Below are 20,138 nucleotides of genomic sequence, written 5' to 3'. Positions count from 1 at the left end.
TACATTTTATATATCGTGAACTTGGTTGTAGTGGTTGTAGCCAATCGTATTAACTTGGCAGTACTTTTCAGTGTGACATTTAATTCATAGAACTTTTTCTTCATTTTTTCCACTTGTTTCTCTCAATTTTCGGTGATAGAGAATTTCTGGTGGTGCGAATTAGAAAATAAGTTTTAATATATTTTTCGAACTAGCTATAAAATATACTGATAATTTGTCTATTTTTTATTGTAAACAAATTAGTTAAAAATGGCTTCTCTTTTGGCTCGTACGGGTATATTAACCGAGATTGTGAATCCAAGGGTTGGACAAAAGGTATGGTGAAAATTTTAGGAAAATTTTTACATAATTGTTTAGTATGTGGTGTAGTAGTATGATCTTGATTTGAATGCGGAGAAGGAGAGAAACATATTTCGGTGTCTGATTCGCTTAATCACCTGTAGATTAGAGATTTTTTAGCTGTCTGCGGTTTTATCAGTGACGTAATAATTACTATCTAATTTTTTGGCAAAACTTTCCTTTACTACCACGATATATTTGAATGGGGGGCGGAGAGGGAGGGGGCGTGGCACCACCCACCACGCCCATTAGAAAGAGAAAGGTTACACCATTATAACTGTGAAAGTCCCAACCTCCTAGTGTCCCTATAGAACTCCCAGGAGATGTTTAAAAATTAGGTTTTTTCCGACCGCATTTGCAGTTTGTACTGAAATACAGTTGAAGAGAAGAGTATACAGCAGTCGTCAACCCAGCAAGCATTTAACTTAGGTTTTATATTTCATAGCTCTTATGAAAACGTTGTTTTATCGTAAAAGTTATGAGTGCCAATGGCGAAAATTTAGGTAAAAAAATGTTCGATTTTGCATTATTTCACTATTTATAAAATGTTTTTTTTTTGTAAAAATATTTGTTTTTGTAATATATATGTATATATATTTGAAATCACATAAAGCGCCGCAGGCGAAAATTTGGACTAAAAATCGCGCGACTTTTATTCCAAATTTTCAGTATTTGTAAACATATTTGTTTTTGTAATATATATGTATATTTGAAATCAAAAAAGCGCCGCAGGCGAAAATTTGGACTAAAAATCGCGCGATTTTTATTCCAAATTTTCAGTATTTGTAAAAATATTTGTTTTTGTAATATATACGTATATTTGAAATCAAAAAAGCGCCCCTATAAATAATAAAAATAATAATGAAAGAATTGTTCCCTTTTGGTTGACTGGGTTTTTCTTATTTCGCTTTGTTCTTCTCTCTCTCATCGTTCGTTTGACAGTTCGCTCCTCAAATTTATTCTGCACGGTATTACAAACGGTTAGAAGAACATTTGTAATAATAGAATTTTAATAGAATTTGGACTATTATTTAGAAAAATAGCTTTAAATCGAATCTTAATGTAATAAAGAATCTTTATAAGTGATTTTGTTACTTTTCTGTGTTTGTATTTAAGTGAAATAAGCCTCTGTAATGGGGCATTTTTTCAAGCTTATGAAAAAAAGATGCATTTTTAACGTTAAATATTGCTATTAATTCTTAATTTTAATTTATAAAAAGAATATAAATCAAAAGGCTGATATAGTGACTACATTTGCGTGTTATAATTTTTAAATTCGGTCCACGCACTTAGACATTATAACCAAATATATCGTGGTAGAAAAGGAAAGCTCAGCCAATTTTTTTTTTTTAGTTCCAAATAAGCAGTAATAATTAAACATAGGATTCATATGATAATAAAATATGCGTATACTTTGTTTAGATTCTTGCGCTTGCAACCGGTGGAAATCTACAGAAGAGGAACCTTAACGTTCAGGAGCACGTCTCTTATACTCTACTTAATGAAGCTGGAATTCCAACGCCAAAGTAAGCTAATATATAATACAGATATGTATAATGGCGCCTGCATTCTATATTAGGTATTTGCCTGAGCTATTTCTTCAATATGTGGTGTGATGTCCTAATAATAGGATGCTATCATAAATAAATTAACATACCGAATATGATTTGTTTAGTTCCTGAGAGAGAATTTAGCCGGGTTTCTCTTAAATTAATTCAAGTTTTAATAAAGTGTATAAGTAATTGTCACACAAGGCGTGGTGTGCCAGCTATACATTCCTACGAAAGTCAGTTGTTACCGTTCCCGTTACCGAAAAGACCCGGAATTTTATCCGGTCAAGGATTGGAATCCCAGACCATTTATGGAAATTTTTATGCTGCTACAACAACAACTGCTATGTTGGATACATTCGAGTTAACATATTGAATTTTCTTCTGCCGGTCAGACAACGCAATCCTAAGTACTAAAAGTATTACAACTTCTATTCAGATAACCACCATACAATCCTTTGTCAAGGACGTAGCAAAGATGTGGCCAATGTTTTCTGAATATTGAATTTTTTTGAATTATATTTTTATTAAGTGCTCCGTTCGGAGTCGGTTCGGGTTACTCCATTTGTGGAAAAATATCAAGACGCACACCATAAATTGGAGGAGGAGCTCGGCCAAACACCCAATAAAGGGTGTAATCGTTAGTTTTTTTACAGTAGTTTTACAACATTTTTTAAGCGGCTACATTTTCTTATATCTACCGGCAATTGAGGATAAATCTTCAACATTTCGGGAGAGCTCTGTACGTCTATTAAAAACAAACTTCATTGTTTAAAAAAAAAAAAACTAACTGGTTGCTTTGATCGATAACACAATTAGCCATCATATCAAGAGCGTAACTGAAAATCCTCTCCCAAAGAGCGCAAAAAGCGGAAAAGTTAATGAACGTAAAATTTGCCTTCCCTCAAGAATTATAGCTTTACTAGGTTACCGAAGTTCATTTTTTTGTATTTGTCTGATTATTTATATTTATTTATAGTACATATTGTCCGTGGTTTATTTGCTTCAGTGATCGGATAATGGGAACAACGCAATTTTTAAACATTTCATTCAATTTCTATTGTATTTATTAGTTCACGCTGTGAGAAGACTTTGTACTCTAGTGTTGATTACAATGTTTAATAGCTACGCAATGTACTGTTTAAAAAGTAAATAATCATTTTTGTGTTACCATATTGGTCCTAATTTGAGTTATAGAGGGTGCACCATTGGGTGGTTTTTTGAAATGCTACAATATAAAAATATTTTTCACTGACTTTTGCTCATTTGGAATATTAGAATTTCCGATAAATTATGAGATATTACCTCATCTAAATCCCCGGCCATATCTGCAGTGGATCTTCCCATATCACGAAGAGCTCAGTTCATATTCATATTAAATGCTTCCTTCTGGTTTATCTTCGTGATATTGATGTTATATAACAACGAAGTACAACAAAAACGTTACGGCTGATAACACACCATCGAACAAGTGAACAAAATATCGATTGCTTGACAATCTGTTTTCCATGCTGCGCCAACAAGTTGATACTAAAACTCAGCCGAGTACATAATTGTAAATTCCAAAAAAAAAAAAGGTTATAGTGGCTCCCTCTCTAACTGGAACGCTGTTTATCGAAAAAAATTATCCATCACTCAAAAATTGAGATAATTCGATTTAGGAGAGACGCTCATTTTGTGCTTGTAATACTTGAGTCAGTAAAATTTATCCATCACGAAAACATATGACTGAACCTTTTGTAAATAAACAAATTTATTATTTTGTGAAATTTGGTATTTTGTGCACTTTTGGCCTTACACTGATTAGCAATTTGCAGTTTATAGTCAGAAATGATAAAGTGTAAAAAATTTCAATAAAAAACACGAGCATATAAAGTATATTTATGATAATTTTTTGGATAACACAAAAATTTGTAAACTAACTGATATGTATTCTTCTACCGGTTTTTGCAAGTGAAGGCAAGTTTTCCGTTCGTTAACTTCTTTGTTTTTTCTTCTCTTTGAGCGAGAGTATTCACTTCCTCTCTTGTTGTTGTTGTTGTTGTTGTTGTTGTTTTAACAGCATAGTTAGCCCTGTCAGTGTGGGTATATCATCTGTCGTCTTCGTCTAGCTCATCTAGGGGTAGGCCCAGGAAACATGCTGTTTCGACGGGTTGGGTCCAGAGGGAGAGGGGGGTTAGATGAGTCTGATTAAGGGGGCATGTGAAGAGGTGGTTAGTGTCGTGCGGGGTACCTTCACATGCCGGACATGTGTTTGGTATGTCGGGGTCAATTCTGGATAAGTAGGAGTTTAACCTGCTACAATATCCAGAACGTAATTGTGCCAATGTTACACGAGTCTCACGGGGAAGCTGGAGCTCTTCATCTGCAATGGGTGGTGGTTGGACTCCGATTACGGCATTCACGGGACGGGAGTTCATGAAGGTGGTAACGGACTCCCGGTGAATGTCGTTTATTGACTGTCTGAATACTGTCCGGTCCAGTAGGTCTCGGTCAGTTTTGTCCTGGAGTTCGTCAGCGTAGTCGAGGAGGTGTCTCCTGACGTGCCTGGGAGGCGGCTCAGGCTCAAGCAGGTGTCTGCAGGGGTGAAACCTGCGGTAACACCCCAGCAGGAACTGCTTGCTGAGCAGTTTGTTGTGCTCCGCGACTGGGAGCATTTGTGCCTCGTTGTGCAGGTGTTGTATGGGTGACATCAGGAGGCACCCGGTCGATGTCCGAATGGCGGTATTCTGACATGTCTGAAGCTTTATCCACTGCGAATCACTAGTGCCAGGCGACCAGACAGGCGCAGCATAGTTTAGAACCGGCCGGCCAATTGCCTTAAATGTCGAAAGCAACAGTTCTTTGTCCTTGCCCCAAGTGCTGCCGGCCAGCGATTTGAGGACCTTGTTGCGATTTTGGACTTTAGTGGCAATTGCGGTTGTGTGCGCAGAGAAGGAGAGCAAGCTGTCAAAGGTTACACCCAAAATTTTGGGGTTATTCACGGTCGGAATTGGTGTGTCGTCGACTTTTACCTTAAGGGACAGCTTGACCTCCTTTGTCCAGGTGGTGAAAAGGGTCGCCGTGGACTTAGTGGGGGAAAGTTGGAGATTCCTCGCAGTGAAAAAGCGAGAAAGGTCGGTGAGGTAGTTGTTCACTTTGGAACACAGGCCATCGATGTCATTGCCCGACGCCATTATCGTGCAGTCGTCAGCGTATGAGATCAGGGAAACTCCCGCTGGTGGTTGGGGGAGCTTCGAGATGTAGAAGTTAAAAAGCAAGGGTGAAAGGACACCACCCTGCGGTACGCCTTGCTTAATCTTCCTCTGCTTTGACACTTGATCTCGAAAAATCACTGACGAGTGCCGACCGCTCAGGTAGTTCGCGGACCACCTCTTCAGCCCTGGCGGGATCGTCGACTGATAAATATCATCTAGTAGCGTGGAATGGCTGACTGTATCGAAAGCCTTCTTTAGGTCCAACGCTACTAGGACAGTCCTCTCGCAGGGGCGGTTTTGGTTAAGCCCGCGATTTATCTGGGCGTTTATGGCGGTGAGTGCCGTGGTGGTGCTGTGCACTCGTCGGAATCCGTGCTGATGTGGGGCTGGGGCCAGGTGGGTCGTGAAGAGTGGGAGTAGGAGGGCTTCAAGTGTCTTCACTACTGGGGAAAGGAGAGTTATCGGCCGATAAGACTCCCCTTGGTTGGCGGGTTTCCCAGGTTTCAATATAGGGACCACTCTCCCTGCTTTCCACTTGTCAGGGATGATGAGAGTGGCCAGAGACAAATTGAAGACCCTTGTGAGGTATCCTACTCCCAGGGGTCCCAGGTGCTTCAGCATCAGCGCGTTAAGTCCGTCAGGGCCAATGGCTTTCGAAGATTTCGACTTGTTGATGGCCCCCTGAACCTCATCACCGGAGAAAGTGAGTGGCGCACTGTCGTTCGTCAGTTTGTGCAGCCTTCTGGTAACACGACGTTTGGTTCTGTCGCCCGGAGGATGCAGTGTAAACAGCCGGCTAAAATAGCTCGCGCATCTCTTCGGGTCCGACGAAGTACAACCGTTGAAGGTGATAGCCACCTTGTCGTTGTGTTTCGTCGGGTTCGACAAGGACCTAACGGTGGACCAGAGCTTACTCACTCCGGAGGTGAGGTTACAAGTCTTCAGGTGCTCAACCCATTTAGTCCGCTTATGTTGATTTACCAGTTGCCGGATCTCCAAATTGAGATCCCTTATGCGGGGATCCCCGGGATCGGCCTGGCGTAGGTGGTCACGCTCGTTTGCTAAACTGGCTGCTTCTGCTGGGAAGTGGGGACGGATGTCCTTATAACATCCAGCTGGGATGAAGCGAGCCGCAGCAGCTGTGAGCACCTTGCGGAATGCGCGTTCGCCGACGCGCACATCAGTGGGGATGGGAAGAGCGGCGAAGGTGTCCTCGGTGAATTCCGTGAAGCCGGCCCAATTAGCTTTTATAAAGTTAAAATAGGACCGGTGATTCGCGGAAACGAAATCGGCAGGTCTCTCGATCGAGACGATAATGGGCAAGTGGTCTGATGCAAGCGATAGCATGGGTCGCCACGTTATGCTATTTATCAGACCCGCGCTAGCTATTGTTAGGTCAGGCGAGCTGCTACAATTGCCCACTACCCTGGTGGGGGCGTCGTCGTTCACTGTGCTGAATGTCGAGTCGTCTATCTGCTCTGCCAATTGCTGTCCCCTACGATCATTTGGCAGGCTTGAATGCCAAAGATCGTGATGCGCATTGAAGTCACCTACAACCAATCGGTTTTCACCTCTGATGAGCGCACCTATATCAGGGTGATATCCTGCCGGGCAGCAGGTGACAGGGGGTATGTATATATTAAAAATTTCGAGCTCGGAATCGCCTGACCGGACAGCTATGCCTTGACATTCTAAGGTGCTGTCCCTGGGGTCGATTCCTTCATCGATAAGACGATACTGCACAGTGTGGTGGACTATAAACGCTAGGCCACCACCGTTGTCTCGCTCGCGATCGTGTCTGTGCACGTTATAGCCATCCCTGGTGATCAGAGATGACCTAGCGTGCAACTTTGTTTCTTGGACCGCAGCTATCTTGATACTGTGCCGGTTCATAAAGTCGACTATCTCGTCGACCTTACTCGTAAGTCCGTTGCAGTTAAACTGGAGAAGCTTGAAGCTTCTCGGTGAGGTCAGTGTAATCCGGGGGGTGAGGGACGCGTGGGGTTGTCTACGTTGGACCTGCTGTGCAATCCACTGTGGTTGTTGCGGCCTGATGGTGGTGGGCGGCCGCTCCTCCGGGGGAGGTAGTGGGTGCAGAGCTCTGCAGCAGGGGGCAACGTAGGCAGTTGTCCACTCACGGGTGGTGCGCAGGCCGGAACATCTCCGAAAATGGCACCAGCCATTGCAGGAATTGCACTGGACTGATACCAGATTCCGAGGTATTACGGTCTGACACACGGAACAGACTGTACGGGGGACCAGGAGCTGCTGGTTTGTCCCCGCACTGGGGTTGGAGCAGGAAGGGATAGGAGGGGTTAAAGGGGAGTTGTGTTGCTCCGATAGGCTCCTCACCGTGGAGGTGTGGGTTGTGGTGGCGGTTGGTAGTGCCGGCCTATCAGGGGGTGTAGTAGCCGTGGAGGCATCAGACGCCTGTTGGCGGGAGCAACACGTGGCCACATACCGTGTGGACCACTCCCTGTGCGACTTAAGGCCTGAGCAGGTCTTAAGGTGGCTCCACCCGTTGCACTTATTGCACCTAACCGAGGTGGAGTTCGGGTGGAGCCGTTGATGGCAGACGCAGCAGTAGAATACCTCTGGCCCAGGGTTGGATTCGACACCAGCCCTGAGGAGAAGTATTTGGAGCAGGTTAGCTGCGGGAGTTTGCTCCTGTGACGTAAGGGGTGGGGTGATATACGATACACTAGACAGGGCTAGTGTACTGGGGCGGCAGCCCTTGGTCGGGAATAAAAACCCGAGTCATTCCGGTAACGTAGAACCGGCTGCCATGGGAATGCCTCTCTTGATTCGGGTTGATAGGTAATTTTGTTATCGAACATAACTATTAATTCTACTTTTCCAAATTCCGTCAATCTCTTTACAATTGCGTGGGGCTTTTCCGATTACCAGAAGCGATAATTTTCTATATGAACATAGCCGCTGAGATGAGAATCCGCCTCTTTCTGGAATACTTTTCAATAAACGTACATAAGCATTCACTTTGGAAAAAAATTGCAATATTTCGAAAGTTTTTTTATGCGTTAGCTGTCGGTGTTGAAATATTGGGATATATAAGAAGAAACCAGTAGCTGGCCTACCCTTTATGTTCACATATTATTGATATGTAGATATATATAGAGGCGTTATGTGCCTCTTATTATGAATGTGTGATAATATTATCATTTGTGTTAGCCGCAAAGTACGTCATATTCTCTGTTATCTAACTAAATCTGTTTTCGCTTAATACTATAGAATTCATTATTCTGAGTCATACATATTGCTCGTTTTTTTTTTTTTGGCATTTCACAGATTCGGCGTCGCAAAGTCCGGTCAAGAAGCGAAGGCGATTGCTGAGAAACTCGAAACCAATAACCTTGTATTAAAAGCGCAAGTTTTGGCTGGTGGTCGTGGTAAAGGTCACTTTAAGAATGGTTTGAAGGGTGGTGTACGTGTTGTAAATACGTAAGTATCTCGGTTACTAATACCTTAAATTTTTGTTCTTATTTAATTTAATTGCATTATAATTATTTACTTATTTACGGCGACAGACCCAGTGAGGCTCAAGAGATTGCCACCAAAATGGTAAATCAACTTTTGGTTACCAAACAAACTGGTGCAGCTGGTCGTATTTGCAATTCTGTAATGGTAGCAGAGCGTAAATTTCCTCGCCGAGAATTCTACTTTGCCGTTATGATGGAGCGTGCTTTTAATGTTTGTATTTAATTATATACTACTTGGAATAGGAAACTCATATAACTTTCTTACATGAAAAAAGGGACCAGTTATAATTGCTTCGTCGCAAGGAGGTGTGAACATTGAGGAGGTTGCTGCCGAGAATCCTGATGCCATTACTTACGAACCTATTGATATTAAGGTTGGCTTGACGCCTGAACAAGCTTGTAAAGTAGTCGAAAAAGTTGGTTTGGGCGAGTTTCAAGAGGATACTGTAAAAATGTTGATGAATATGTATCAGCTGTTCGTAAAGAAGGATGCTTTGCTCATCGAAATCAATCCTTATGCCGAGGATGCCCTTGAAGGATGTAAGTATTTTTTTACTAAATTAGAGAATTTAAAGAATATGCACTTCCTTTTAATTTACTAATATAATCTAATAACTTAAATCAATACTAACAACAATGACTCAAATGTGGCATCATCAATCAATTTCGATATGAAAATCAATGGAATTACTCTGTCATAATTTTTTTGTAAAAATCACTTTATTAAACGCATTTCTATTGCCACGACATCTGCAGGTTCCTGTAAGTAATATTTGTTTAATATAAAAATTATTTTTGGATTTGCAAAGTTGAAATATCATTAATATTTGCGTAGTTCGTTGTTTATTACATATATACGTTGTAAAAATATTAGTAAAAGTTACTTGTATCTATTTCTAATTCGAATCATAAATCCATAAACTTAAATAATTTGTTAGTACTTTGTTGAATGATACCAAATTAACTCATCGAAGGTTTTAATCGATGGGGAGTTCAATGATTTCTAGTTCCTAAGAAAATGGTTTATATTTCGACCTTCATGAATTTTTTGAAGGAATCGGCTTATATACATTGTTTTAAAACCTAACTTTATATTTATATTTCGCTATTACGTTAATTTATGCTCTTGGTTTTAGGACCAATTACCCCTTGTTTGCGCCGGATTGTAACTCTCAAAGGCATTGAATTGAATAAATAGTCGCTTTAAAAAACATTCAGAAAAATATTTAGCACATTTTTTAACCCTTATTCTACATTCATTGCTTAAAATTACCTAAAATATGTTTAATAACGAATGTTTTGGAAGGATGCTTTTTTGCTTTTGTTGTAGCAGCAGAAACATTCCCCATACACGCACGGGCAGTCCTTGGCCGGATATAATTCCGGGTCTTTCCAATAACGCAGGCTGACTGTCGTGGGAACACCTACGGATGTGTTTAGTAGTACGCTTAAGGCGTAACACAAATTGCAACAATAACAACTTTTATTATTAGCGTTTGAAAATGCTTTAATTTTTTTATTTAATTCACTTCGACTTTTCAAAGCCAACAGCAAACCGAAAGCAAAACCAAGGACCTGTACTGCCGATTTGTCGTCAAGATAATAGCAGCACAACAACAGTGCGAAGAAAAATGCAACTCGACTGTTAATGTGTTGTGACGATCTTTGCAACACAGAAGTGAAGCAACAGCAAGGGGAAAATTACGAATTGCGATTATTGTTTTGCTGTCGCTCAGATTTCTGAACAGTTCTTAACGGTTGCCATGTGTATGGATGTAAACATGTACTCCTGTCTTTCATCACAGAAATAGGCATGCACTTGCAAGGCCTCTAGTTAAATTTACAAGCTAAGAGAGAACTTTTCAAATTCCAATACTAGATTAACTAGACTACTTCGATTAAAGTCAGATATCTCCTTAAGTTTTTCTCTGATTTTCTTAAATTTAGGTACAGCACACAATCAGTATTATGCTTTATAAGAAAGTAAGACTCCAAAATTTGATATTTTGGACATAAATCCATAAAACTCTTTTAAAGTTTCCATTGCTTTGAACTTCCCTAGCTAGATTACTTTACTAGTTTAGGTCTTCCATACAAAATAAGCAAATAGCTCCAGCTGTTGGCCAAATAAAAAAGGACTATTATTTCAAATGCGAGCAAATATGTATGTAAAATATTAATAAAAAAAATAAATAAATAAATAAAAAAATAAATAAAAATATATAAAAAAAATAAATAAAAAAAAATTAAAAAAAAATTGAAAAATAATGATAAAAAATAAAGAAAAAAATGTATAGTAAGTATATAAGTATATAAAATATATAAAAAATATGCATCAAGGATCTATTAGGCAAACATGAAAAAAAAAAAAAATAAAAAAAAAAATAAAATAAAATAACCAGAAAAAAAAATAAATAAAAAAACAAAAACAATAAAAAAAACAAAAAAAAATAAAAAATAAATAAAATAGAGTGAACAGTAAAAAAATAAATAAAAAAGGCAAAGACAATTAAAAAAATTAAAAAATAAATAAATACGTAATTATATGAATCAAGGATCTATTATGTTATGCAAACATAAAAAAGTAGAAAATAATAAAAAAAATATAAAAAAGTACGTAATTATAGGCACCAGGGATCTATTATGCAATCATATGTATAAAATGTGCTCATTTCTTTACCACATAAGTATTGCCCTGCAAATCTGAATAGCATTGTACGGGTTGTTGTTGTTACAGGATAAACATTCTTCATACTTATACGGCGAATGCTGCTGAAGTACGCGTAGATAGAAGACTCTTTCTTACACATTTCCCATTTGATGTTTACTTTGATATTTTCGGCAGCTCTATTTCAATTATTATAACAATTCTGATCATTTAGAGTAAAGTGTTTGTCAAGCTTTCCCCCAAAACCGCTGCAAATCAGATTAGTAATTTTTTTTTTTCAAATTGGGAAAATTAAAAACATTGAACGGCTCAATTTCTTCGGTAACTAGTGATGCCGCTTGGAAAACTTGTCCTTATCTCTGCTAGAAGTAGTGTGAACTTTTAAAAAATTTTAGCAAATCCTTATTTCCACAGCACTGATATCTTCCAAGTCATTAAAAAATGGTTTACCTAAAGTGGTGAATCTACGTCTGTATAGAGCAGGACAATGGCACAGAAGGTGCGAGGTCGTTGTCGTTGTTGTAGGAGCAAAAATATTCCCCATACATGTACGGTGAGTGCCTCTGGAGTGACAGTCCTTGGCCGGGTATATATATAGTAAATCCGGATCGTTCCTGTAACGTAGAACCCACTGTCGGGGGAACGAATAACTTCTGTCGATGCGAGATCATTGTTGTTTTTGCAGTAATACAAGCCCTGTCAGTGTAGTGCATATCACCGGTCGTCTTCGCCTAACTCATCTAAAGGTAGGCCCAGGAAACATGCTGTTTGAACAGGTTGGGTCTAGAGGGAGAGGGGTGTTAGATGAGTGGGTTTTGAAGGGCATATGAAAATGTTAGATGCGAGATCGTCTCTTCCTCTGACTCATTTAGATAGCTTCTGTGTTTGCACGCCCACCCTCGTTCTAATATATATCTATATAGTTACTTATTTATTTGTTGTTGTAGCATTCTCCATACACATACGGGAATGCTGCTGAAGTGACTGTTCTTGGCCGAATATAAATGCGGGCCGTTCTGGTTACGTAGAACCGACTGTCGTGGGAACTTATTTATTTGTAGTGAGGTCACTATAACGAAATGAGAGGACTGATATCTATTTTATGTGCTTTTCAATATCTTGGTTCTATTATTTTTCAATACTAATTTGAACAGCTTACACACTTCCAAATAGCTGTGTGAACAGCAAAATCAAGCTCGCTTTTTTTAGGCAAACAAATTAATATAAGATTTTCTTACTTTTACATACACACAAACGCGTTTGAACATTTATTAATTAGATATTATGGCATTATATTCTCTCTTTATACCAGTTTTCGCATTGGATGCCAAATTCCGTTTTGATGACAATGCTGAATTCCGTCAGAAGGAATTGTTTGCTTTGCGTGATTGGACACAAGAAGATCCCAAAGAAGTGGAGGCGGCCAAATATGATTTGAATTACATTGCTTTGGATGGTACCATTGGTTGCATGGTGAACGGTGCTGGCTTGGCCATGGCCACAATGGATATTATTAAGCTGTATGGCGGTGACCCAGCCAATTTCCTTGATGTTGGTGGCGGTGCCACTGCGCAGGCTGTGAAGGAAGCCTTCAAAATTATTACTGCCGATCCGAAAGTGCACTGCATTTTAGTGAATATTTTCGGTGGTATTATGCGTTGTGATGTTATTGCCGAGGGTATTATTGCTGCTGCCAAAGATTTGAACATGAAAATGCCGATTGTAGTCAGATTGCAGGTAAGATAATAAATAATCTTTTTGCTATTTTATACTTCATACTAAATCTGTTGTATGTCTTCAGGGTACAAATGTGAATGAAGCACGAGAATTGATTCGTCAATCTGGTCTGAGGATAATACCGCGTCACGATTTAGACGAGGCAGCAAATTTGTCGGTGCACTTGGCCCAAATTGTGCATTTGGCACGTGAAATGAACATGGATGTCAGCTTTGAGATTCCTGACAGTGTGAAGTAGATATTTCATATTACTAAAAGTATCATAATTCAAACTCGATCAACACAACACGCAAATAGGCACGCAATTTAATTTTATTATTTGATAACACGTACATATAAACCATGTGCAACATGCATTGTACGCTTCAAGCCTGGCTTGATTCACGAAAATTGTTAATCTATGAATTGTTAATAAGTATAAAGAAGCAGATGAGCGAATATGTATTAGTAAATTCACTACGAAATATTTGTATAACTTGCTGCTGAAACTACAAATACGAGAAATTCGAGTGCAAGTTTAACACACATGACATGACTCCTTTTGACTTTTTATTTGTCCCAATTTGTTGGGCCCTAGTTTTAATTTACCAGCGAGCAAACAGCAACAAATTATAAAATGCCTTATTCGTTATAATTTATTTTATTTTAATCTTCTTTCTTACATTTTATGCTTATTTATTGTTATTCTTAGCAGAGCTTAAACTATGTTGTTAAACAATTAAAACCGAAATCAACTGTTACAAACAACCCTTACACTCTTTACAAAAAATACCATCTGCTTTAAATCGATTGCCGTACTTTTCGCTTTTAAAAAAATATTTCATTATCAGCAAAGGCACGGATCAGAAATGCGGCAGCAATAAACCCAGTGGCAGTGATAAACCCAGTGGCGGTGATAAACCCAGCACTTGTAAACCTAAGAAAAAAAACGTCTGCGACAAAAAGAAAAAATGAGCAAAATTGTTTGTCTGTTCTCCAAATCTTCAGTTAACTATCATTTATTTACTTGTGTCCACAGAAAATTATAACTAGTTCTGAATTGCTTTCTGAATTTAATAATGAAATAAAATGCTGATGATGTAGTTTAAATTTATTAACATTTTTACAAAATTTAAAATCTATCAATCAATGAAACAATATGGGACTGCTCCTGTTCCTTCCAATCGGCATCGCCATCATCACCCAAATTTCCAGCGTATTCTGTAATAAATCAAAGTAGAGGTTTCTTATAGTCAAATACGCATAGATCACATGTATACGATCTTATGAAATAAAGCCTCAAATTATGTATGTTTCGTTCACAGCTCAGATAAAACTCAACCGATTTTGCAAAATGTTTTTTCTCCTACGTTTGCTACTTTGAAATCTGTCTCTTCTTAAAGAGGCGTGTCAATAAAAAAAAAACTTTAAAATAGGCTAATTTTTGCCTTATCGCAAATATATTGAAAACTGCTGCAGCAATTTAAAACTAATATATGGAGAAATTCTTTACTGAGTTACATTTTTGCTTTTTTTTTTAAATAACGTTAATACGAAAAACAAAAAATTAATAGCACAATTCTAATATTACTGAGTATTGCCATACATTTTGTGAAAAATTTTTGTTGCTCATCTTTTGACAGATGAGAAAATTTTCACTGTTGAAGAAGTTTTTAATAAGCAAAACGAAAAAATCTATGCTAAAACTTCTAAAGACGCAAAAAATTTTGTTGAAGAGTTCAGCGTGGCCACCATCTAGCCTCCGTAATGGTTTGGTGGGAAGTGTCTTGTAAAGGGTTAAAGCGGGGCAAAAGCGTACCAGGAGGATGTCTTAGAAGGCGTGATGAAGCAATTGAGGAGGACTATCTTCAATGGAGAGCGTTGGATCTTCCAGCAGGATTCCGCTTCAGCCTTATGACAAAAACCACCTAATGGCTAAAAAACAATATTCTTGGCTTCATAGCCGTCTGGAAGTCCAGATCTGAATCCATTGTACTACAGTTTGTGGTCAGAATTGGTGAATAGGGCCTGTCGAAGACGTCACAGAAAATTGGAGTCTCAAACAATCTTTGGTTCGAACAGCCGGAAACTGTGCGTGCTGCAATAGCTGAATGGCCTAATCGTTTGAAAGCTCGTTTAAAAGCAAATGGTGACCATTTCGAATGAAATTTTTTTTTTTTATATTTACATGACTAAATAATACTAACTTCATTGAAAAAGATATTATAATTTCATGCCTATATTGGACATAACTTGTAACAGAACTTATGGCAGGACTAAGTATATACTAGATTCCATTTTGTTTGAGTTTTATTGTTTTATTTTATCTGCTACCTGGAGCCAGAAGCACAAAGCAGAAGGAAGTGCAAAATTCTGTCCGGTTCACCCTTTAGTAAGTGACGGACGGACGGAAGTTTAGTAAGCGTGGTTTTTATCCGATCTCAATAATATTTTTGAATGATCTAATTGAGGTGAGGAGCAATATATACATACACCAAGTATGCGACATTTTTTAACTCATTATCGAGATGGTTTTTTTTTCACTTCACTCGGGGGCATAGGGCCTCGGCAACACTCTTGCGTTGGTTTCGTTAATCTATTTTTCCTTTCTGGTAGAGTAGGTGATTAACCTGCCGCTACCGAGATGTACTTCCGAATATTTTTTTTTTATTTTGTTCAATATTTGTTCCAAGTGTTTTCGTTTGGCTTCACTTACAGGGCTCACATTTTTTTCGTTTTTGAAAATTACAGTTATATAGAAGATGGGCATAGTTATTGCCCTATTTCGTTTATACCAACTAGAGAACGATCGAATTTCGATTTCGGTCATGCTCGGTCAAACAATTTCAGTTCGGCTCGACTACGTCTTCGGCCAAAAACGAGTTGAACTTTAGCGGAAAATTTCTTGATATTCTTTGTAGAAAACTTTTATCAACTTTTACATTTTGTAACTTGTTTTGAATACTGCTATCAAAGCTCGTTTCTTTTTAATTTGATTTGAAATGTCATGAGCTTCTCCAGCGAATACGGCTAGTGAGCAATTGTTCAGTGCCGCAAGTCAGCTCTATATCGGTAGAGGGTGTTGGTAGGAAAGTGAAAGTGCCGATAAGCTAACGTTTTTACATCAGGGTAAGAGTGTAGGTTCAGTGTATTTAATTGGGCAAATATAGAGAAAATAACAGTCTGTTGACCACTTTGATTCTAACCAACTGCGTTGTACTACTATTATTATTGCTAGAGCGCTGGCCGTGAGCGCAAAGGACCGATTCCACAGACTGCATTGTATGGGCTCACAGAATTTATTATATGCAATTTATTCAATTAAATGTATTGTCACCAATAGCAATGAATTTTGCCGGTCAAGCTTCTATTAGACAGACTGTATATTTAATTTTTGGTTTTTAAAAGGTAAGTATAGTATTTCAGGAATAATTTTTGTAATACATGACGAGAGTGGCGATAATAGTTTATTATAAATTTGTACAAACCTCGCATCACATTCCTTATAGTTTTCATTGAGGCTCCACGCAAATTTAAAATCTGCACAACGCGTTGTTTTACCGTGTCCGCTGTAGCTGATACTTCCAAAATTATATAGTCGATACGCTGAAGAGTAAAAAGACCGCCTGTCAGACGCTTGATGTAATTATTTTCCGTATCCTCATCATCTTCGATTTCAGGATTCTAAATGAAAAGCAATTAAGAGAAAGAAAATAAATATAAATAAAGCCCACTGCAGCATGAACACAGCAGGAATCATTATGTTCATATAAGGTGGATTAAAAAGTTCTGATATTTTCCCCTAGATATATTTAAGGTACATTGCATCTTTCGATTTGAAGGTGATATTATTAAAAAAAAAATTATTGATTAGACAGTTTTGTGTTTGGTGCAGTCAGTTGTGTGTTAAAGCGATCCAAAAATGGTTAAAAAAAAGGAAATTCTATAAATTCTTCAGTACCAAAATGGGTTAAAAAAAAGAAAATAAATTCTTCAGTGCCATTGCGTCTAAGGTGAAAAGTCGGGAAACGAGACCAGAAAAGTATATGCTTTTTATGGGCCGTGAACAGTATCGATCTGGTAATATTGAGGTATATGACGAGGTACGCTTTGGTTGGTCAATCGTCGAAAATGTAAATAAAGTCATGTTTATGAAGTCTGATCGGCATGTGAGCACTAACTTTATTGCCCAAGAACTGAAGATTAGCCAGAAAACTCTTTGGAACCATTTGTAAAGAGCTGGACTGGAGAAGAACTTCAGGATGATGTGAATTGACGCAAAATGACAGTATTAATGGCCAAGAAGGTTATGTTGTATGTTTGGTGGGATAGGAGGGCGAATAATTCGTATTATGTCGCGACTGGCCATATCGGAAGAGGCTATCGGCCAAAATTGTAGAGTATACGAATGGGAGGCATGCCGTATTCCATCTAACCCCAAGGTTAAAGCTTTTCAGATGGTACACAACTGGTCTAAGAGCCTTGAGGAAATTACATTGCCAAGAATTCCAATAGCAATGATTGAAGTCGTTACTTGCCAGAAGGTATGCTACCAAAAGGGTGTAAAAGTTGCGATGATATTATAGTATATATGTATATAGCTTTTGAAAAAATGAAGCCATATTTTTCGCAGCTATGAAGGTAAACTTCTGAGTGTATTTCCAATATGCAATAGCTCTTCATAAAATAAATCGATCAGGCGGCATATAATGCCGATCCCATGGCAGTCGGTTCTACGTTACCGGAATGACTCGGATTTTTCCCGACCAAGGGCTGCCGCCCCAGCGAACTAGCCCTGTCTAGTGAACAGTATATCACCCTATCACCTCATTGTTAGGACAAAACTATGGTACACAAATTAATTAGAACTTCGCATAAATCCATTAAGGATGGCTACTATTTTTAATAACAAACCTTCTCTTGTTGATCAATTTCCCTGTCAACAGCTTCTACCTTCTCCAAATATTTTAAGTGCAGCTCCAGCAAACGATCTACCTTTTCGTGATCGTTCTCAGTGAATTTTGATAGCAATCTTTGCCGTTGTGCTCCTCTGCAATTTCTAAGCATCGATGCTATTATGGAGCAAACATGTTCCTCGTGTTCATCTGCTGACAAAAGTCTCTGCTTGTTGCGTTTTGGTGTTTTCATAAACAACGGGAAAATTGTACGCAGGCCAAGGATATCGACAAATTTATTACAATTTTCACGACCATCTGGACCAGACATGGCATGGTCGAGCACTTTTAGTGAACCGTTTCGTGACATTTTTTTCTCACGCAACATTAGATTCATAAGTTGTAAGCCTTCACCTTTTAGGAAACGTTCTCTATTATCCTTTGCCATTAAGGCGGAACAGAGGCAATTAAATAGGTTTTCCATATATTCTTGCTCCTCTGTAGATGATGGATCATGTCGTTTATAGATGGCTAGCTGTTGCAATAAAACATCGATACCTTCTATTGTGCCAAGCATTAAACGGTTATCGTTATTGGTCTGTATTAGTATGGATAGTATCTCACTGCAGTAGAGCTTATTTGGATCAAAGGGCGATTTTTGTTTCAGCCGCTTTAGGAGCCAAGCGAGTAATCCCTGAGTTGCCGCTTCATGAACGATGTCGCTGTGCATTTCGGTTAGGTTTTCCACAATTGCCAAGGAGTTGTGTACTCCATCAGCTTCCTCTTTTATTTCTTCGTTCAGGCGCTCCAAGTTTTGTACCAAAAGCGCACAAACCTGTTGTTTACGTAGAGCTTCAATTAATACATCGGCCCCATCACTACTTTCACCTGAAAATATTTCATTCTTTTATTAACGAGAATCACAAAAAGTTTAAGTTTATTCAAACATCTCACCCAATATATCTACGTCGGTGATTTCTTGCAAAAGGTCCACAATTGCCACCGCGATGTCTGTATTAGGATGTGCAAGTAACTCTAATATACTAGGAATACCATGCAGCTCTACCAACACAGGATAAAGGTCCGGCACTGTTGCAACACCTTTTAGCTCTTGTATAACTGAGTGCAGATCAACTTCGGATTCCATAAATTTTTCCGGGTTATCCGGATATTTGATTCTCATTTCCTGATTTTTTAAATTGCGTTTTTCAAAAGCGAGCAACAACTTTTTTAACCCCACTTCATCAAGCACATCACCATCCGCATCTTCATTTTCCACATAATTTAAAATATTCATTCGCTCTTCTTCTGTAAGTTCAGGTCCAAAAAATGCATCCAAAGACGGTATATCAGGTTTTACGAAGTCTGCAGATTCCTTTGCCTGCTCTATGCGACGCATTCGTTTTGATTTTTCATCCCTTTTCAACTCTCTGGAAGATCTTTCTTCCGTAGAATTTGCTAAGAAATCATCATCGTCTTCATGAGGCCGCTTTGGGGTTTGTTCCGGCTGTACGACAATAATTACCACAGACGAAAATTAATTTTTTTCAGAAATTCAAAACTTGATGATTTATTTACCTTGAATGAAAGTAACTCGCCAACATCCATATTTAAATATTATAAAGCAATTACCGGCTAAGAACTCAGTAGTGAAAATTATAATATTTACAAAGGTTTTATTTTATTTGGTTCTACTTTTTGTTATAAGCGTTGCCATCTTAGCCAATAAGGAGTACACAGCCTAACCAGATTTTATGAAATAATTACATTCACAATTACTAAAGTTACCGCTGGAAATAATATTTGGAACACAGCGCTTAAAATTACCTGTAAAAGTTATAAAATATTAAGTTGAAACAGCAGCTTTACCCAATAAAACCGAGTCACAATGCAGCTATTAAGTAAAATCGCATTCCATAATTTTTTCTTTTATAAACATATCAAATAAATATAATTTATATATCAGAATATAGTAAATATATTTAGGGGAAAACAAGCCTGTGATACCGAATACCAAATTGTGATGTTACCGAACTGGAGACCTTTAATTTACCAGAATTACAATCAATCTTGAAGTTTCTCTAGGGTTTTTTTTTCAAACACGAATTGACACTAATTGTATTTATAGTGCGTGCCGTAAATCAAGTCCAATATGTCCACGAAGAATTGTTGCGGTGTGTTCTTGGTATTTTTATGCAATTATTTGCATATATAAATAGCAAACATGTTTTTTTAAATCCCTTTTACGGCTAAACTATATTTCTAAGAAGGAAGAA

General features: G+C 38.3%; 2 protein-coding genes across 2 annotated transcripts; one reads left to right on the top strand and one right to left on the bottom strand.

The window, feature by feature from the left end:
- The first annotated feature begins 45 nt into the window (after positions 1 to 45).
- Positions 46 to 14,079, top strand: LOC128865202 (succinate--CoA ligase [ADP-forming] subunit beta, mitochondrial). Its single transcript, XM_054105325.1, has 9 exons — positions 46 to 152; positions 244 to 315; positions 1,762 to 1,865; positions 8,393 to 8,545; positions 8,632 to 8,794; positions 8,859 to 9,123; positions 12,564 to 12,988; positions 13,053 to 13,222; positions 13,819 to 14,079. The coding sequence occupies exons 2-9, from the start codon at positions 250 to 252 to the stop codon at positions 13,940 to 13,942; spliced, it is 1,470 nt and encodes a 489-aa protein (XP_053961300.1). The 5' UTR covers positions 46 to 152; positions 244 to 249; the 3' UTR covers positions 13,943 to 14,079.
- LOC128865198 (beta-catenin-like protein 1) lies at positions 14,028 to 19,600 on the bottom strand. Its single transcript, XM_054105310.1, has 5 exons — positions 19,441 to 19,600; positions 18,817 to 19,369; positions 17,882 to 18,750; positions 16,456 to 16,651; positions 14,028 to 14,188 (listed from the first exon to the last, which is right to left on the bottom strand). The coding sequence occupies exons 1-5, from the start codon at positions 19,468 to 19,470 to the stop codon at positions 14,100 to 14,102; spliced, it is 1,737 nt and encodes a 578-aa protein (XP_053961285.1). The 5' UTR covers positions 19,471 to 19,600; the 3' UTR covers positions 14,028 to 14,099.
- Between the last annotated feature and the right edge of the window lie 538 nt (positions 19,601 to 20,138).

This window comes from Anastrepha ludens, chromosome 2, assembly GCF_028408465.1.
Source record: "Anastrepha ludens isolate Willacy chromosome 2, idAnaLude1.1, whole genome shotgun sequence".
Lineage (NCBI taxonomy): Eukaryota > Metazoa > Arthropoda > Insecta > Diptera > Tephritidae > Anastrepha > Anastrepha ludens.
This window is presented reverse-complemented; position numbering and strand designations above follow the sequence as displayed.